Source organism: Vigna angularis, chromosome 7, assembly GCF_016808095.1.
Source record: "Vigna angularis cultivar LongXiaoDou No.4 chromosome 7, ASM1680809v1, whole genome shotgun sequence".
Classification (NCBI taxonomy): Eukaryota; Viridiplantae; Streptophyta; class Magnoliopsida; order Fabales; family Fabaceae; genus Vigna; species Vigna angularis.
In genome coordinates, this window is record NC_068976.1 from 17,603,579 (window position 1) to 17,617,201 (window position 13,623).

The following is a 13,623-nucleotide window of genomic DNA, read 5'->3' on the forward strand; positions in this document are numbered from 1 at the left end:
TTTTTATTTATTTTAACATTTTTAAAATTTTGACATATGATATTTTTAATTAAAAATCAAATGAAATTTTGACATATATAACAAATTAAAATTTAAGCAATTGATATTTTTAAACAACTAAAATTTAACATAAAAAATCAGTTTCTTTTACAAAAATAAAAACATAATTAAGTTTTTTATTTTAAAAAAATAGGACATAATTAATTAAATATATATATACAAAAGACCAAATCAATCTTGTATTATTTCCACTGTATATGTTGCTAAAGAATTGTACATGTAGACATGATAAAGTCATAAGTTTTTCAACTCCTTTCCAATTACTCCGACAGTAAGGCTCGAACCTCATAAGTCATAAGTTTTTCTTAAAGTGCCGTGAAATTTAATTTTGATAAAGAAAAATGAAGAATCAAATTCAGTAATGAATTTATTAAATTACTTAAATATGTTTTAAAGTTTTTGTTTGTTTTTTCCCATACTTTTTAAAATTTTCATTCATAGGAAATTTGAAATGACAATCTATATATAATATATGTAAAATATGTAAATTTTGTTTTAGTAATCGTACATTTTTCTTTCATTTTCAATTCTTAAAAATTTGAAGTCACTCTTTTAATATTTGATGACTATTTTAAGATAAATAAATAACGATTATTTCATGGATCAAGAAATTTTTATGTGCTACATATTGACATTTTATCACAATACTATTAAACAAAATGGAATTAAAATCAAAAGTCACTAATAAGTTTTATAGATATTGGTAAAAAAGGTTATTATAAGTTAAATATTTTCAAATATTTTTAAAGATATAAATTATATAACAACTAAAATTCTTTTATAATAATATAGATAATATTTTTTCTAAATTATATTACCAAATGAAAAGATGCAGTCATTGATAAAGTTCGAAGAATTTTTTTCTAATGTAATTATTAAAGTGTCAGTATTGTAGAAAAATATCCGGAATATTTATAAAGCGGTAATGTGTTAAGTAAAATAGAAAAATTATATTTTAATATATATATTTTTATAATATTTTAACATTGCACATTGTCATCTTTACATTAAATTTAAAGTACATCATTATAATAATAAATAAATAAGAAACTAATGAAATGTTCTTAGTTCGAGATGTCGGATTTAGTTAATTACTTTGAAAACAATCTATTAAATATTCGAACTCACTTAAACATAATTCTTTATTTATTAATATAAAATCTTAGTTTACATAATCTATATCGATATATATATATATATATATATATATATATATATATATATATATATATATATATATATATATATATATATATATTAAATTGAAAATTCATGAATGCAATTTATAATAGTCATAGAGTTTTTAACTTAATGTGGTTGAACTCGAGTTATGGTGTGAACATTTTGGTATGTAATCCTTCAATTTTATGCAGACTTGAAAATTATAAACTTATCTTCGAGGGAAAAAATTGTGAACAATAATTACCATTGTACATAACGAACTAATACTTAATAAATAAGCATTGATACCAATAAACAAATTATTAACAGTACTGAAACATTTACATTACATGGATTTGAATTAAAGATCTTCTATTTCCTTTTTAATTCTAAAAGGGAGAAAATTATGAAACAAAACAATGAAGTTTTGGTAAAGGTTTTTCCATTGCATGTTGATGGCGGTGTTGCCTTTGCTGCTACTTTTGGCGGCGTAAATAATCTCGTACGTATGGATGTACCTCAGTCTTAACCACCATATGCATTTTCTTTGAATCTTCCCACAACAATCCATTCCATTCTCTGGCACAGTCACATGCACCTTCAAATACATCCTGCTCACAAATCATACACAAATTATCACACACAAGGCCATGTTTTTAAGACACCAACTCAAATCAATGATACCAAGTTGCTTACTCTGGAAGGGAACTCATCGTAGTAATATGCATCTGTCATCTCAACTCTGTTTAGATCTGCTTCCCACAGCCTAATCTGTTGGCATCACAATGCTACATGTCAGAAAATGAAAGCAAACATTAAACGTGCAAAATCATGATACTAAGATCCAAAACCTGATCTGTGACATTTTCAGGTATAGATGGTATTCTCTCTGCAACACGAGGATGAGCATTTTGCTGAAGGAAAGTGACTATCTGTGACATCAATGCAAAATGGTTGTCTGTGTAAGAGAATGCTCATTGTAAACTTTTAATGTTTAAAGACTAACCAAGATAGTAAAAGGATACCAAAATCTTCAGTGATAGTGACTACAACAACTGCAAGCATGTTAGGGTGAGGAAGTGCATAATATAGTATAGAAAAGCATCTATTCATCAATTTAGGTCATTCAAATGAAGGTTAAGGTTGAGGCTGGTCCCCACCTATCATAGTTAAAATTGACGACCTCAGTAAGTTCTTGCTGAAGAACTACTTATTTAAAGGCTTTTTTTTACAATACTGAAAACAATGTTAAGGGAGCAAACAGGCAAAACCAAAACTGTTATAGTATGCACAATAAAAGAATTCACACAGTACTCAGAAGTAGAGAAAGAGAAAAAGAAATTTGTTATTGTTGACTAGTGAGAATTGTCACAATGAGTTTTCCCAAAAACTATCTGTGTAGTATCTACTACACTTCTATTTATAGAAATCAATTCCCAAGTACCTAACAAGCTCATGTAACTGCCAACTAAATGACTGTTGGATCAGTTGGGTTTGCTATCTTCCTACTCCTTCAAGAATATACTTCGGTATTAGACCCCTTATTCGAAACAAAAAGCATAGCAAGAAATATAGCATTACCATCTACATGCAGAAACCAAGTATCATATTTTAAAAACAAATAATACAGCATAAAACTTCTATTTTATAATGCTTACCTGATCTGCTGTAATGCCATTTTCAAAAGCATTATACAAGCTTTCTTTTGTAATAGCTCCAACAATAAGATTTGGAAGTTGATACTCTACCCTGGATACATCACCCGTAATGATAATAAGCAACAATATTTCGTTGAAATGGGCAGCTCAGCAATTAATAGCTAATAATGGTTTCATATAAAAATAGTATCAGAAACGTTAAAGATATTCCAAAAATAGCGTCTAGGAAGAAGAACTTCTGATATCTATAAGTGGTTTTAAAACAAAAATGGAAGGGAAAAGTAAGAAAAGATTAGAGGTCTATTTGACAAAAGTTGCAAAATATAACATTTTACAAAGTATTTGGTGGGTATACCTTGAGAATAGCCGCAATATCTCACAATGTAACTTAGAAGTGGAGTAAGCATAAACTCTAAAATTTGTTTCCACAACCACAAATCCCTGAAAAAAGTCAAATACAACATTTTTCATTAATATTCATAAATCTGTACGGAGAACATTCTTTAAAAGGGTATTATATATTGTCACTATACAAGAAAAGAATCCATTCATTAAAACCAACAAAAGATTCTTGAACAATTCAAGATATCTCCCACGTGAAATCCAGTAAAACTTGGAAACTCTGAAGAACATGAGTATGTGCATGTTTGGAATGATTGAGAAGGGAATAACAGCAATAACAGCAACCAAAACACCTAAACAACAATAACAGCAAAAGCATACCCACAAGTATGAACAAGCAAAAAGAAATTCGACATATTAATTTAAATAAATCACATTAATATCGAAAAAAAAAATAGATTATGCCAAAAAAGAGTAAACCTCCCTATGTGAACAAGGCACAAAAGAAAAAATGCAGCTGAGACAAATACATTGATGCTATAGAGCATCCTCCACTATTCAGCACATCTGTGAACGAGTTTCCTAAAAAAAGCTAAATTTTCTATCAAATAAATCATTCTGAAACCAATAACAAACCTGTTTTCTAGACGATGAATCAGCCAAGCTCATTGAAAGATTGGTTGCCAATTTTGTAGGTATAAACCAACTTCCTTTCCTTCCCTATAAAGTTATCACAATAAGAAGGAAAGGAAGACAAATTCTGATGAATAAACATACAATTACAATCATCGTGAACCTCATCAGCTCTAAAAATGTGCACAGAAATATTATAACCTGCTGAAGTTTGACCAGTCCAAGGTCTGCCAGGTCATTAATTATGCTCCTCTGAAAATCAGTCAATGTGTTTATACTATATCCCTGATGCAATGAAAATATCAAGTGTCAAAGTCACATTGCATTCCAGTTACATGAAAATTGCAGTTTCAGTAAACATCACCAAAGAAAAAGGAACAAAAATGAAAAATAATATGGAATACCATAATATTATAAGTTTTTTTTATGTAATAAAACTCTCGCCAGGGAATGATAATGTCTTACCTCCCCGATGACATGAAAACTAAGTTCCAGCATGAATGAGATCAACTCAGCTGCCTCAACACCTCTCTCCTGCACCAAATGTGGATGAAGAGAGCACGTACAAAGCAAATTGCAAAAATATTATTGAATAAAAAATGTTAGAGCTACCTCAGAATTAGAGATATATTCTCTGATAATATACCAAAGCTGTGCATTTGTATCCATCAGCTGTGATACCAAAGGAACAATTTTTATATTTAGGAAAAAACATTACAGAAGTTCAATTGGTTTATAAATCATTTGATGCATACCAAAAACTGGAAACCACTTTCAGTTAGTTTTGGAGCTTCTTTGTCTCTGTATTGCACACAAGAAAATGACATTAAACACGCGATACAGTTTGCAACACTCACATACACATTCAGGAAAAGGCTACAAATGAGAAGTATTACTACAAAGGAAATAAAACCTGTGACTAAGGAGACGTCGCTGGAAAACTTTCATCAAAGAAGAGCTAATATTTGAAGGCTTATCAACCTGACTTGGGCTTATAAGTTGCAATAAGAAACACTAGTTCATCACAAAACGAAGTCACAGATGAGTTTAGGATTCTTTTCAGTCAAAATATAAGGTACTACATATTGAACAACAACTTAAGTAACTCATGTAGCAAACAGTGTTAAGCATAAAAAACATACATGCAGAGGTTTTATCAAAAAAAAAAAAAAATAAGCGGAATGATAAGATCAAGTATTATACCTCCCATTGCTCTAGAGCATAAGCCTCGAGATTTTCTAAGGTTGGAAGCCTCACAGTAATATTGGAAGGCATTGATTCCCTTGGCAAAGTTCCACTGCCACATTTAATCGCATGGAAATATTACCAGCTAAAATAAAAAGAATTTGTAGTACAGTCTACATATTAACAATTGCATCGCTCTTCTTGAAAATTCAGAAAGGAAGAGTGACTCTGGCCGTTTAATGTCATGGAGAGACCATCAACTGTCTAGAGGTTAACTAACCCATATGCCTAAAGTAGAATAGTTTTATCATACGCCTAAAGTAAACAATTTTGTATATCACATCCTCATCATAGCAGTGAGAGACAAGCTAACTTGTACCATGGTTCAATAACAGAAAAGGAAGGGAAAATATGTATCACTCACCCTTGTACTAAAAGCTTTTGGAGACTTCTCTGATATGTTGGATTAACTTTGTATGTCTTTTCATTCTTCCTGCCAGAAGGTGAAAAACTTCCTGAAGTAAATTGGATAAGGCAAGGCTCCAAAGTTTTAAAAGTGACAACCCTGACTATGGAAACTTAGCTAGACGCTAAGACTCACAGAGAAGAAGAAGAATATATAAAATCCAGAGAAACGACCTACGTAATTGATATGTATTCCTCTTGCTTGTCGGAAAAGGAAAAAAAAAAATCAATAGACTTAAGTGACCAGTGCTAAGTATTAAATGCCTTTTGCTGTGAAGAGATTGTGACTTTACACTTGTGTTTTGAAAGAAACAAAGGAGAAAGCAAACGAATATCATGCATGTCATGGAGCATGCAAATCAGATAAGCACTATTTTCCATTGAACTACATCATGCCATAAATAAAATATGATATAATCACAAAGACCCTTAAACACATTGCAAGAAGCAAAAAAGTTATGCATCCTTCACAATAAGGGCTGACATTCCTCCAATTGTTATTTGAAATTGACTGAATGAGTTCAAACCATTCAGAAGCTCAAATGTATGCTCTCATTTTCACAAAAAATGAAAAAGAAAAAGAAGAACAGAACGTTTCATCAGTGAATAAATATGTACCTGTCAACAGCTTCAAGGAAAACTCTCAACTGAACCAGTCTATCAATGGCTACTCTGTGCTTTGAAAGTCCATCCGGAAGCACCCACTCCTCCAACAATTTAGCTGCCACCGGCACATCAATTTGTAGCATCTGTATGACGTATTTCTTCGCAAGAGGCGGAAGAGACCTGATATTTGAAGATATATACTATTTAGAGTCACAAACTCATATTCATGACATTAAATGCCACTTCTCTAACTCACTTAACTCTGCACTTGTAGCTAAAATGAGAATCCAACCTAATTCCACAATAGTTAAGGAACCATCAAGTTATCGAGTTGGTGGTCATTTGCATTCCATAAAGGTCAAAAGTAGTTAAAACTAAGCACCATACGAAGAGAGGGTGAACGGGTAAGAATCTGTAACTGAGGCAAACAAAGATGCATAATCTTTTCCCTCAGTTTGCGACATTTCTTCAACTGGTTTACCGAAAGAATAGAACAAAAGGAAAATTTTCACCCAAAAAAATTAGTGACACTGATATAAAAAATGCTAGAAAAAAAAAATGACCTGAGAATAGCCTCACAGATGAATCCATTTTCATAAAGTTTATCCAGCTTCATGGCGGGCATGGAAGCCACCATGTCCATGAAATTTTTGGCAATAATCCTAACCTCCGGCATTGTGATTCGAACACCACCACCTTTCTTTCTCTTTAATCGGATTCTGATTAAAGGGGTGTTTATCCAGAACTCAAGCAACTTTAGAAAACCCGTTACAAGCCTCGCTTAGCTCCATACCGGTGGAGCATAAAGAGACACTTTGCAGAGTGAAACTGAAGGATCCACAACTTGACAGAGATTCTCCGTGTCGCCACTTCTGGTCACTTGCTAACCATCTGAGACCTCTTCCACAAAGGTATACGTCAATCTTTGTTAAGGGGGAAAAATGCTCGAACCAATTAACTATGATCAGCTCAAATTGATTAGGTTTATGATATTTAGGTCAGGTTATAATATTGGTTATGTATATATGTATATGTTTATATGTTTTTTTAAATTTCAACACAGAAAATTAAATTAAAAAAAATAAGAATATTTGAGATTTGTATTTATGTATTTAAAAAACTTTAAATATTATTCATAGTACAAAAAAATGAAGTTCCATGATTTAATGTCAAACATAGTGAATGTTATTAAGTATCTAACAAATGGTTAACTATTCAATCTTCTCTTTTGTATTATAAAGATGCCTTGTTTTATTAATAATAGAAATAAATGTCTGTTTTAAGACAAAATATCATATTTTTTATTCTTTGAACGACGTTGCATAGCATATTATATGAGACTGATCACATTTACGCTGATGTGACTGATTAACTCGGAGACTTTGTATTGAAAAATAAATTAAATAATATTTATTTTTTATAATTTAAAACATTAATTTTATTCATAATATTTTATTTATATTTTAATAAATACGTCATTCTTATATGTAATAAGGGGATAAATGACACTTAAAAAATATAAGAAATATGAATGTTTATATAAAACTAGGAAAAACTGAGTTTTTATTAGAAATATAAGAAAATTGCATTGTTTTTTAGAATTAGATTATGCTTGTATAACTGCAATTTCTTCTTCTAACTATTGTAGTTTGGACCACACCTTATTCTAAATTTGGACCCCCATTTTAAATAGATGGCATCTTTCTTTCTGCACCCACGTTTTTTTTTCATGCACTTCTAAACTTTTTTTTTTCACTTTACCCTTTTCATAATAACAAACTAGATAACATAATTTCGAAGAATTAGCTGGATTAAAAAACTTGAAAGATGTGATGTGAACTAGAGCAACAAATTTGGTTAATATTTTTAGGGATGTAGTTGCCAGATTTTAGAACCCAGTGTATAGCTTTAATCTAGAAAAACATATAGGATTTCGAAATTTGGGATTGAATGAAATAAAATTAACAAAATTTGCGACTAAATTAAACAAAAATAAAAAGAATTAAAGCTAAATTAAATATAAAACAATCATATGACACTTACAATAATACTGACTCAACATTTGATACTAACATCATGATACATGACATTAACCTTGTTACACAAATATTGTCATGTGATATAAATATTAATGTGATATAAATATTGACTTTACATGTAAACAAAATTTTTTAAATTAAGAAAAATTTAAAAAACATGTATATTTTTTTAATTTTTTAAGAAATTAAAAAACTCATCAATTGACAGATGGCATATGTGATTAACAATATAAATACGTCATAAAAAAGAATTAAATTATACATAAATTATGAAAATTAAAAACACTTCAAAAAAATAATCTCACGTTAAATAAAATTGACGAAAATAAAAATCAAAATAATGTTCAACCTCATTTTAACTTGTTAAATAAAACTGTCGAATATAAAAAGCAAAAGTAATATTCAACCTGATTCTAACTTTGGATGTGCTGTTTACACTCTTTAACAACAAACGAAAATCAAAATTCAAATGTAAACACTACTGTGCAACAAGCATATTTTAGAATTAAAATAATTTCAATTAAGATATTTTCAAACTGTAGATATAACAAAATGTCTAGAATAAATGATTCAGGTAAGTTTGTAACATGTTTTTCCGCAAGTTTTAATAAAAGAAAAAAATGAATCGAAGTTTTGTGTAAATTAAAACTAAGTTATATATAACTTTAAAAGAGCAATATAGATATGTTACATAAGAGAATTTTTAGAAATACATAAACTAAGTTGAGCTTATGAAAAATATGATTTATTTCTTTATTTTTCTGTAATTGTTTATGAAAAAAAAAATCGTCTAAGCAACCTGAATTATAACACATGTTGTTTAGTATAAAATACAAAATATTTAATGGATATAGTAATTTTATTTTAATTTATCATAACATGTATCGTCATTAAACTTGTTATACTTTTACTAAATACAAGTATTTATTATATAAATCTAATTAGTAGAAAAATATTTGTTAACAATTTTTAATACATAATAATTTCAATCACATAATGTTTATTGGACAGTTTTATACGGTTTTTCATTTTATTTAACAATGAAAAGGTATGTGATATAAGCTATGGAATAAAGATGTTTATGGGTTATATATATATATATATATATATATATATATATATATATATATATATATATATATATATATATATATATATATATATATATAAATTTGGAGATTGCATTCACAAAAAATTAAAATAGAGAAACCAAAATTACATATAAGAATTAAAAAGATAAAAAAATATAATTTAGCTTTTATAACTTTGGTGGTTGAGTCCTAGGTTTTAACCTTTATTTTGCTAATTATTATTCGCTAAGTGAATTTAAATAGGAAAATTATTATAGGGTTCATGATAATTTGGTGTATTATTAATCAGTCATAACTCATAAACATTCTTTGATTAATCTCTTAAATCAAAGTATCCTAAAATTGGTAGCCGTCACAAAAAAACGAATAAAAATTGGAAGGTGTTTGGAGGTCCACTGCCAAAACATGGATAGACGTTGAAGACCGAACGGATGAACGGGGTTCGAAGCTCTTTAGGCTGTAGACCGGGCGAGCTTTGCTCCAAGCGAACGGATGGGCAGACTTTGCTCCCATCGGATGGACGAGCGGACTTTGCTCCAAGCGGGCGGACGGGCTCCCTAGTTGTCCTCGCACTCCAAGTTGTTTGTTCTCTCTCCTTCTTCTCCAAGCCGAATGGACGGGTACTTGTTAAAGACACTCAGACGCTCAAGTCAGTAAAGTGACCGAACGACTATCACACCAAGTAATGCACGTGGTGTGCATAATGTGCAGCGTGGTTCAGAAATCATACTTGAGACTCTTATTTATACTAGTTGTAATAGACTTTTACCTTTCGTCGGCCTAATGACGGCCCAATCACGCCTTAATCTTCATTAGGGGCTTTAATGAACTATTATCGTTTGTAATCTAACCATGTGGTCAGCTGGTATGGGTGGTCGGTCTGGATAGAACCGTTCGATTCACGGGGTCAAGAGTATACCGACCTTTGGGAGAGTTGGACTCGAAAGAGCCGTTCGATCGGCCCTTTCAGGACCAACCTTGGGAGTGTCGTTCGGTCGATCCTGGACAATCGACTTGGATGTGCGAGAGACCGTACGGTACATAAGGCATTGACTAACGCAAATGGTGGATATGAGCAATTTAAAACAAGTATAGATGTTTTATTTAATTAAAAAAGGAGAAAGTGGACGACAATGTAAAGAAATTGATTTATGTTGAGTCCTTAGAAATATAGAAAAATAATTAGTTTGTTGGTTTGTAAATAGTTTGGGATCTGAAACCGCAGTGGTCTATGAGCGACAATGACAGCGAATATGGGTTGTCGCTACATACTACAAACGAAGAAGGAAAAATCTGTGATCTGAATCTCATGTCTTCTTATGTTTCTGAGAATCACATGTCACCACGTTGCTTCTTCTTTTTCATTGCCCACTGTAACACACCACACAACTTGCAAATTTTCAAAACCCTAAAAATAAATCTAATCAAAATCAACCCTTCATAATACAGGCCCAACATAGCCCACCTTAAACCACATGGCCCAACCCTGAACTACTCATGTCAAACCTCAATCAGGCCGATCCAGCCCAGTATACTTTATTAAAATTAGTCGTCGCTTTAATCTTTATCACTTTCCTAATTTCTAACTATTACAGTTAAGTTTATTTACTATTTTCTTGGTCTCTATCCGAAATCTTTATAAATTAGATGGATTAAATCATTACAATTTTTTCTTTTGCTTAAAACTTCAAATTAAAATATCAAATTTATCAGTGTCTAATTATTTGAATAAAATAATTTCTGGAACGGTTCCAACATTCTGCAAAACAAATATATATATATAAAGCACTTTTCTTTCTCTCAGGTATATATGAGGAATATGTCTCTTGAAATGAACTTGACAACACAGATAGCTGAGCATGCATTACATATGTACTGGATGATCGAGAAATTAAAATTAATAAGTGACACGAACACCCTGGTACCTGAGAATTTCACCGATGAGCTCCCCTTTGCCGGAACCGACGTACCTGCCCTCGATGTTGCCGTCTCTGATGAACAGAAAAGTGGGGACCTGAATTACTTCCATGTCTCTCAAGAACTGCATGCAACTTTCGTTCTCGTCCCCGTTCATCCGCGCGAACACCACCGAGTCCATTTGCCTGGACAGCTTAACCACCGTGGGGTAAACCTTCACGCAGGGTCCACAATGCTTTAGTCCCACATCCAGCACGATGAGCTTGTGGTCCACCTTGTGATCCTCTATGAGCTTCTGAACGTCCTCCACGCTGTGCAGCTGCTCCACCGCCGAGTGGCTGTCCCCGTAGTACAGCACGTCACCCACCAGCATGTCTGGACCGATGCCTTCCTCTTCGTGGATCTTCTCCCTGCTCTTGTAGAAGCTGAAGTGAGGCACATTCTCCACCTTCTCTCTCTTCAAGAGCTCCTTTGTTTGAGCCGACTCGTCCCCCATTACCAGGATGAACTCCACGTCGCTGCAGCTGCGGCTCAGCTCCACCATGAAAGGGTATATCTGGCTGCTCTCCTCGCTGTCGCTGGCCGCGTACTCCACCACCACCAGCCTCTCTTTGGCGGACTCAAGCGCCGAATCAAACTCCTCGATGCTGTGCACCCGCTGAACTCTCTCTTTCTTTTCTGCTTTCTTGGCGCCTGGAGCCGCCGTGGCTCTGGGGATTAACGGTGACCGATTATAGTTGGGGGTGGTTGATATCCGTGAGGATGGTATTTTGGGTAGAAAAGGAAGAGTAGAGGCATGAGAAAGAAGAGGAAGAAGCTTTGGGTGTGGGGAAAGGGAGACGGGGGATTTGAATAGTAAATTGTTGGTGAGTGTAGCCATGAGTGGAGAATGAAGGATGAAGAATGAAGAATGAAAAATGCAGAATGCAGAATGCAGAATGCAGAATGAAGAAGGAAGATAGAGATTACGAAGAATGGCACTGAACAAAAATCTCATATCCCATTCCTTTACATGTGGTCTATAATATTGACACCTGTCTTCTCCTTCTTACTTTTTTTTTTTATTTTTTTTTTCAATTTATTCTGGTCCATATTAATGGGATTAAGTTTGTGTGCCGTGTTGCTGTTCAAAGTTAGCTTCCTAGATATTAAGACCATCATTATATCTTTCATTATTTTTCATTTAAACAATTTATATGGACTTATTTCTCCAATCAACCAATTTTTTTTTTATTCGTTGCATAAAATCATTCCTGTATTTACATTCATTAATAATTTATGTATATATTAGCTTATGATAATTTTATTTATATTTAATAATAATGGATTTATTAGTTTTTTCTTTTATAAAATGCTTTTACAAGCCGAAATATATCTTAGACAGATTTTAGAAGAAACATTCTTGAGCACTCTTTTTTTCAATTTGAAATATCTTCTTCCAAGTATCAAGTTGTTCTTCCAAATATCAAGTTTTCGGTATATATTAGTTAAAAATGTTTCCAAAGTATAAATTCAAATGAGGTTGGTGTTTGTAAAAACATTCCAACTTCCAATAGAGATATATGTGTAAGATGGTAATATATATGTGTAAAATAGTAATAAATGAAAAAATAAATACGTGATAATTATTTTTGAATGATGTTATTTATAGTGGTTTCATAGTTTTTATTTGGTTGGGTCTAGATTTTAAGATTTTGGTAATCAATTTTATGTTTCAATTTCTTTGTTAATCATGCATAACTTTCATTTGTGTTTTCGATTGCTTTCAGTAGATAAAATAATTTTTAATAATACAATATACTTTTTGAGTAAATTAAACTTTATTTTATTTGAAGTGGAAAATAAATAAATTTATTCATGAAGATATAATTATCCCACAATTAACAGAATTTTCATAGTTAAGACAAAAGTAATACTTTTGGAACTCAAATATTTAAATATATGTTTAATATGTTTGTTTGAAACTATGATGTGACGTCTGTCACGAATATAGTGGTATGGTTCAAATTCGAATGAGAATTACTACCATTAATGGCGGAAGACTTTTTTGTTGTATTGATTATGAGAATTATCAAATGATAGTTATTATAAAATAATTTTTAATAATACAGTATAGTTTTTGGGTAAATTAAATTTCATTTAAAATGGAAAATTATTATATTTATTCAACAAGTTGCAAAATTATTTAAAATTAGTTTTATTTTAACTATGTAATTTTTATTAATTATAATAATTAATAGAAATCACATAGTTAAAATAAAACTAATTTTAAATATTTTCAACCGAAATACTTAAATATATGTTCAATAATGTTTGTTTGAAATTATGATGTGAGTCTCTCACGAATATAGGTATGGTTCAAATTCAAACGAGGACTACACATGTTTATGACTGAAGACTTTATTGTTGTATTGATTGTAAGAATTATCAACATAGTTTGTCACTCATTTTCCACAATTATATATT

General features: G+C 31.2%; 2 protein-coding genes across 3 annotated transcripts; both read right to left on the reverse strand.

Annotated features, from left to right (window-relative positions):
• Positions 1 to 1,488: 1,488 nt before the first annotated feature.
• Positions 1,489 to 7,093, reverse strand: LOC108336424 (general transcription and DNA repair factor IIH subunit TFB2). Of its 2 annotated transcripts, none has more exons than XM_017572872.2 (15): positions 6,674 to 7,093; positions 6,123 to 6,290; positions 5,464 to 5,532; positions 5,058 to 5,151; positions 4,768 to 4,868; positions 4,610 to 4,655; positions 4,467 to 4,526; positions 4,320 to 4,388; positions 4,056 to 4,139; positions 3,858 to 3,941; positions 3,235 to 3,320; positions 2,880 to 2,970; positions 2,073 to 2,153; positions 1,918 to 1,992; positions 1,489 to 1,832 (listed from the first exon to the last, which is right to left on the reverse strand). In XM_017572872.2, exons 1-15 carry the CDS (start codon positions 6,784 to 6,786, stop codon positions 1,698 to 1,700), a joined length of 1,356 nt encoding a protein of 451 aa, XP_017428361.1. In that variant the 5' UTR covers positions 6,787 to 7,093; the 3' UTR covers positions 1,489 to 1,697. The 2 variants fall into 2 exon arrangements, with proteins under 2 accessions (XP_017428361.1, XP_017428360.1); XM_017572871.2 differs by lacking the exon at positions 6,674 to 7,093 and adding an exon at positions 6,403 to 6,595.
• Positions 7,094 to 10,997: 3,904 nt separating this feature from the next.
• On the reverse strand, positions 10,998 to 12,142 carry LOC108337402 (thioredoxin-like protein CDSP32, chloroplastic). The gene has a single exon (XM_017573921.2). It carries the CDS (start codon positions 12,035 to 12,037, stop codon positions 11,138 to 11,140), a length of 900 nt encoding a protein of 299 aa, XP_017429410.1. The 5' UTR covers positions 12,038 to 12,142; the 3' UTR covers positions 10,998 to 11,137.
• Between the last annotated feature and the right edge of the window lie 1,481 nt (positions 12,143 to 13,623).